Source organism: Cornus florida, unplaced genomic scaffold (genome assembly GCF_030987335.1).
Source record: "Cornus florida cultivar Cherokee Brave unplaced genomic scaffold, ASM3098733v1 CherokeeBrave_3.0.0_Hap2_Chr03, whole genome shotgun sequence".
NCBI lineage: Eukaryota > Viridiplantae > Streptophyta > Magnoliopsida > Cornales > Cornaceae > Cornus > Cornus florida.
Window position 1 is genome coordinate 12,740,663 of NW_026775573.1, and position 7,294 is coordinate 12,747,956.

The 7,294-nt window shown below is 34.0% G+C and overlaps 1 protein-coding gene across 1 annotated transcript; it reads right to left on the reverse strand.

Moving 5' to 3' along the window:
* Positions 1 to 39: 39 nt before the first annotated feature.
* On the reverse strand, positions 40 to 2,816 carry LOC132299505 (pentatricopeptide repeat-containing protein At3g61520, mitochondrial-like). Its single transcript, XM_059796185.1, has one exon. It carries the CDS (start codon positions 2,764 to 2,766, stop codon positions 424 to 426), a length of 2,343 nt encoding a protein of 780 aa, XP_059652168.1. The 5' UTR covers positions 2,767 to 2,816; the 3' UTR covers positions 40 to 423.
* Between the last annotated feature and the right edge of the window lie 4,478 nt (positions 2,817 to 7,294).

Sequence of the window (7,294 nt, forward strand, 5' to 3'; positions counted from 1 at the left end):
TGCATCTTTCACAGTTTCTATTGGATTTCTTGGCCAAAATTTGATAGAAAGGGCCTTCAGCAGAAATTTTAACTGAATATAACATAGCACAAAATTTTGGTTTTCAATACCAAAAAAATATCAATAAATAAAACTTCGTAACTTTCACTGCAGCGTACATGTTCCCTTTGAATTAACTTATCCAGGATGAAAACCATAAATCCATATATATGGCTTTTGATTCAACTAAAATGATCCAAACAACACAACCAATAAAACTGAGGATCCTGAATTTATGATCTGTTTGAAGCTCAACAGAAATCGCAGCAAACTAGAGGATGCGCATTTGCTCAAGATTAGATCAGTTTTCAGTTTCTCCTGAACATGGCTTAACGAATACGTAAACCAGAAGAGCCATAACCTCTTCTACCTGCAGCAGGCCCTCTATGCTGTCGAGGTAAACACCTCGTATCCTTGCACAAATCTTCTCAATTTTTCTGTTTCACCAACTGCAGGAAGCCATTCGGTAAGAATCTCCATGGTAATGTAATCAGGATTACAAGCCTGTTCAGTCATTCGATCCATCAATTCCAGTGCTTCCTTCAACTGATTCTTCTCCTTAAGGCCCTTAAAAATGGCATTGTACGTGTTGGTACTTGGCTTCACCCTCTTAACTTTCATTTCATTAAATAGAGAGAGAGCAACATCTAATTTCTCATTCTTGCACAAAGCGTCGATCAGAATATTATATATCACTGTGTTGGGTGGAACCCTTGTAGCCGAACTCATGTGCCTAAAAATTTCCATTGCCTCGGCAACATTGCCCACCAAGCAATATCCATGAATCACTGCTCCATAAGTAACAACATTTGGCACAAGACCATCATTGATCATCTTTTTCATCATTTTGTGGGCGGTCTCAAAATACCCAGCTTTGCTGAAATATGAAACCAAAGTGTTGTATGTGATAGTATCAGGTTTCACTCTAGCTTGCTCCATTTCCTTGAGCATCTCATGAGCCTTGTCCAGTTTTTTCTTCCTACAATACCCACCAATAAGAGTATTGTAGCACACGAGATCCAAGCAAAACCCAGCCTCTTTCATCGCTGCTGCAACAGAGCCAGCATCATCCATCCTTCCGGCCTGGGTCAGACCAGAAATCAAGGTGTAGTACACAATTGCATCTGGAGAACACCCACTTTTCAACATTTCATCAAACAAATCCATTGCCTTATTGATATTGTTGGCATTGCAAAAGGCATTAATTAAGGCAGTATATGTAATTGAATTCCCCTTCAAACCCTGCCCTTGCATTTCATTAAAGAACTCCATCGCATTATTAATTCTCCCATGCTTGCACATACCACCAACCAAAGTATTAAGGGTGATCACATTCGGTGGTACTCCCTCTTTCTTCATCTGATGGAATAGCTCTTGGGCCCTCTCGATTTCACTGGCTTTGCAAAACCCATCAATCAAGCAATTATAAGTAACTGTATTTGGTTCACAACCTTTGTGTGATCTCATTCTCTCCATCAAACCCATACCCTCCTCTTGTCTTCCGACTTTACATAGTCCATCAATCAGAGTATTGTAAAGGATTACATCTGGTTCAACACAAAACCCATTGCTTTCTCCTCCATCATTCATCTTCTTAAACACCTCTAACGCCTCATCGACTCTACGAAACTTACACAAATGATTAATAAGAATTCCAAATGTTATGGCATTGGGTTGAATACCAATTTCCTTCATCTCCCTTAAAAGATCATTCATCCTCGGAAAATCACGCTCTCTACCTAACCACGTCAAAAGGGCATTGAAAGAATCAGCTTCCACATCACCACCCAACTTCATCACATCATGCAATAGCTCCCAAGCTTGACTACTCTTGCCACTCCTGCACAGCTTAGTGATCAATTGCTTAAGCCACCCTGCATAAGGAAACAAACCATGTTTGCCAAATTTTAAAACCAACCCAACAATCTCCTCTTCACTCACACTCCTCCCCTTCCAATTTCTCCTCAATAATGCACCAAAAGTAATATCCACAGTAGTGCCATCAGGCGGAAACTCCGCATCCGGTTTAAGCATTTCATCGAGCAGTTGGAGCGCATCGTCAACGCGACCCGAACGCAGCAAAACATCCAATAGTGCATTACGTATATGCGTGTTTTGCAAATCCGGGTCGAGCTCTTTGAACACAAGAAGTGATTTTTCGACCATTTCAGCTCGGCCGAAGCATCGGACGAGAAGATTAGCAGAGTAGACTGTCAAAGGAACGTTATGGTCTTTCGACATAGAGAGGAGCTCAGAGAGCCTGGCGGGTGAATTGGGTTGTTCGCCACTGGCGAGCTCGAAAATGGCTTGAAATGTTGAAGAGAGAGACGGATGATCAGGCGGCAATGGTGAATTGGTTCGAATGAATTCGAAAAACTTGAGGGCTTTGGTGGCGGAGCCCAAGTGGCGGGTGATGGTGAGGAGAGATGAAGGGGACAGGGAGTGGGGAGAGTCTGGGGGAGGGAAAAGGAGTTCATGGAGCTTGTCGTTGTTGTTCCAGTCATCTTCGTCGGTTTGGAGTAGATTAACAACTTGGGTTATGACTGATGAGTCGTGTTTTGGCGGTGAAGTTTGTGGTGGTGGTGGTGGTGGTGGTGGTAGTGGTGGTGATGGGTGATTGGTTTCGACGGAGAGGTGGCGGAGGAGAGAGGGATGAGTTCTAGGGTTTTGGATTTGGAGCAGACGGAGGAGGTTTGACAGTTTTGATGCTGCGAGTGATGCGAGCATTTTTTTTTGGCTGTACGAGGATGGGTCAGAAAGAAGGCAATGTCTTGCATACAACTACTAGCTTGAAAAGGTCCTATCAAACTCAAGTCGAGCTCAAATTGGGTTAGAAATTAGGATCCAAACAAAGTCAAGTGAGTGCGCTCGAGTTTTGACTGAGTTGAGCTTAAAATTGCTTGGATGATTGTTGTTGACCTTACTCATTTGTGGTTAATTTATTTTTCGGGTGATTTTAAAATCAACTAATGAACTCGACATTTAACATTGAAGTATAAATTATGTGATGTTCCACGGATTATGGATCTCGATTTATAATCCAACACAATAAATTTGTTTTTTGTTTTTTAATTTTTTTTTTTTTTCCCTTATAAAAACAAGATCACTAGTTTTCACTTTTAGATTAAATTTATGAAAAATTAAGGATATTCAGTAGAAATGGGATATATTCTATATAACACTGCCAAATATTTGGAACTAGTAAAATAAAAAAAAATTAATTGATTGAAATATTGTAAATACAACTAAAACTAATTAATTATTAATAATATGGTAAATAATAACTATTTATAACTTTTTTAAAAAATTTGTTGTGTGAAATTCAACTCAGCCTTCTTTTACCATAAAACAATTTGCAAATTCCATAAAAATGAAGTTTTTAACACAATATAGAACCCAATACATTTTCATCTTCTACAACCCCAACAAATATTTTTATTAGCTTGTTCCATCCCTCACTATTTTAACTTGATCGCTACCGATTAAACTCTTACTTTTTATATAGACATCCTCCTATTTAATGGAGGGTTAGGATCCATTAAAACAATGATTAAAATCTATGGTTTATAACTCTCTAACAAAATATCTATATCTATATATATATATTTATAAACTCTATAATGTTCTTTATTCTCCTAGAATCTTCTTCTATCTACCACCTCCTACAAACTCTCTGATGTTCTAAAGTCTTCTTCCATTTTTCCCTACAATAATCCACAATAAGGGCGCATATGTTGGAAGACTTTAAAACTAACCCTAGTCATGCATAGACAAAAAGGTCCTTGCACTCGATCTGGATTCATAAAAGCCTAGATTATATTAGGGATTCATATGTAACTTAGGAAAGAGTTGAGAGATGTCCACATTGTCACCGTTACCAACCTGGTAAAACATATCCTTTGGCTTGTCCTGCATGGTACGCGAAAATTAAAATGTCAAATTTCTCGACCCTCAATTAGATAAAAAATAAATATATACAAGTTGAGCTCGAATACGCGACTCAAGAAATAGTAGAGGCCACTATCTTTTGAGAGAGTCCACTTATGCTGACTTGACTTGAGGATTATTTTTCTTACAAAAATTAAAAACTTAATATGTAATCCAGTTACATTTAGTCTAGCATAATATTACTCTGGACTTATTAATAGTATAATATCCCTGGATGATGTATCAATTCTAATTAAGTAAAAAATGTGGTTGGTATGTGATGAATAATGAGTAATAAGTGTATATTGTTGTAAGTTGCACGATGCGAAATAGTTGTATGGAATATAATATGAATAAGCAACTTAAAAGGGGTAATATGTTCAATTTACTGATTTTTGCTTAAATTGTAAAGTATTTCCAAAAACTTAATTTTGAACCTTCAAAGTGTCCTCAAATATCCTCACACACTCTCTTATCTTCTTAAAACGTTGTTCTCATCATCCCGAAGAGTTTCGAAGTATGAACACTTAAATTTCTTTAATTCCACTTTCGATCTTGATTCTTAACAAATTGAACTTAAGAACTGAAGATTTACAACCTGATCAGACTCGTTTTGACAACAAAATTTGCCGATTACAAATTTATATCTCACATATATGATTATATGTATGTTCTCCATGATGTCTTCTCTATCAGGCTGCCACTCACAAAATTGCATAAAACTGTATTTGAAACAATTAGGAACATATGATATAACTCAAAAATATATATTATATATAATAATAATAATTTAAAAAAAACAGGAAGATATGAAGCATTGAGACATGGTTGGTAGAAAGATGATTGGGTTTATGGGTGAAGCGAACCTGGTTCCTCATTATCTCTTCCTCTCTGTCTATAGTTTTTTTTTTTTTTTTTCCTTTTTTTCAGATTCCTAAAAAATCACATTTTAGATTGAAAGCTAATTCTGGAAATCGATTTTGACTCAATCAAGCCACTCATCATTCACATAAATGCAAATGGTTTGCCTGAACTATCCATTATATTTACTTCCAGTCCTGAAATGTTGATTTCAATTCAAAAAAGGACTCCCAATTTAATATGCATGATTGAATGTCAAATGAAAAGGGTATTTTCTAATTTCCACCTTTTTTAAAATAAATAAAAAATTATTTGTGGACAACCTCATATAATAACTAGACCATTCCCCAGCTAACAATGGCCGTTTCTTAACATTAAATAAGAATTCATACTCTCACTGTTTGATATGATTTTTTTAGCACAAATAATGGAGAATTATTTTTTTATTTTTTATTTTTCAAAAGGTAAAATTAATAATCCTGAGACTACGGATGGCATGTGTGATTTTATTGGGTCAAGCCCAACCAAGACTAAATTCATACCCGCTACACCATAGTGTGTAATAAATATAGTCGTGAGGCAACGTTTGATGCCATGGCCAAAAATAAATATATACTACGTAAATAAAACAAACATGGATAGTAAATTTAGATTAAAAAGAGAAATGAAAAAAAAAAAAAAAAAAGAGTTGGTAATAGCATCCAAGCAATTTAGGGTCAATTCTGTCTTTTAATGTACGTGCACAGAAAGCAGCCAAACGTTTAGGTCGGCCGTACCATCCTTTGCAATACTAAAAGCAATGGCATGCCCACACCAGCTCACCTACTTCAATCAATATCTCTATATGTGTGTGTGTGTGTGTATGTGTGTATATAGTTGTTAGACACCTAAATAAATCCATTGCCGACACTTGAAGATTACATTTTTTTTTTTTTTTTCATTGTCAACAAACTTTTGTGTTTATTCTATGGTTCTGTTCTCTCTAGATAGAAATTCTCAGATACCTTCCCAAAGGTTTTTTTACATTACAAAATGCCTAAAATTAAATATTAAGAAATTAAATTGTAATCTCAAAAACCAATGAAGATGGGATTTGATCCCAAATATGTGATATTATGACTGCATCATCGTCATGTCGGAACTAAAATATTCTTATACATTATATAACACGAGAAGATAATACTGAAACTCATATTTTAAGAAGAATTGTTAGACCAATTATATTTGATTGGTCGTTAATAAACGAGATAAGGGAGTGGAGGATCTCACTTTCTTATATTTCACATAAATATAATAAGTCTAACAATTGGGTGGAATGATTTTGCATAATTGCATTTATATCATTATTGCATCATGGCATTGTACATGTAAAAAATTAAAAATTTTGCCAATTAACAATTTTTTTTATTCATTGGTAGGAGTTAATGATCTATTTTTTTTTTGAAAAAATAATAATAACAATAATTTCTTCTTGACTTGTATTAATTAAGGTACTCAAGATTCATGAACAACCAACCCCTTGGTACATTTTGCATTTGATTCTTCTCTTATCAGTCTATTCTTGGGTCTTGGCCCTCTCTCCCATCATTATTGATCTTCCCCCATATTTAAAATGTATGGGATAGCTCATTTGGTGAGTGGTAGAGCTTTAAAGGAGCAAATCAAAAACTTTGATTGGGATGTTCGACCTAAATATGACTTCTTGATGCTATTGTTATTAATTGTACTGTCTCAAATGATTAATACAATTTGCCTTTTTAATATATATATATGTATGTATGTATGTATGTATGTATGTATATGGTAAATATATATTTTGAGCAATATTACACATCTCCAATTAAATGATCTTGAATTTGATGTGGTGATAGTTAAAAATATACTAATGTCCTCTAATTTAATACATATTACACTATATTTTTTAATACATTAGTTAAAAAGACATTAATGTCTTCTAATTTAATACATATTACACTATAATTTTTTATGCATTTGTATTTTCTATTTAGGAAATTGAACTAAATCATTCGTCAATTGAAAGAAAGGAAAGAAAAAAATAATTAAACTAGGTTTTCTCACTCTATCGTTAAATTTGCTTTCTTTTACTAATCTTTTTCAATATATATATATATATATATATATATATATATATATATATATTCACATTCTCAATATTTTTTTTGACAATTCTATATCTTTGTTGGGTATGCCTTTAAAATTAAATCGTAATTAGAAAATATCAAATCAAAATACAATTATAAAAAGTTTTTAAGTAAATTAAGGTTCTTATTTATCAGAAAGAGATCACTCATTCATGGTAAAAATTTATAATTTTAATTATTTAAAAATTCAATAGAAAGAGCCTCTCAAATGAAGATATACAAGCCATTAAGTTATATTAGGATTTGAATTCCATAATTATATTAAGATCTTTCCTATATTAAAAACTTACTTTTAAAATACACAA

Coding starts and splice junctions, on each gene's coding strand:
- LOC132299505 (XM_059796185.1), bottom strand. CDS start 2,766: ATGCTCGCATCACTCGCAGCATCAAAACTGTCAAACCTCCTCCGTCTG.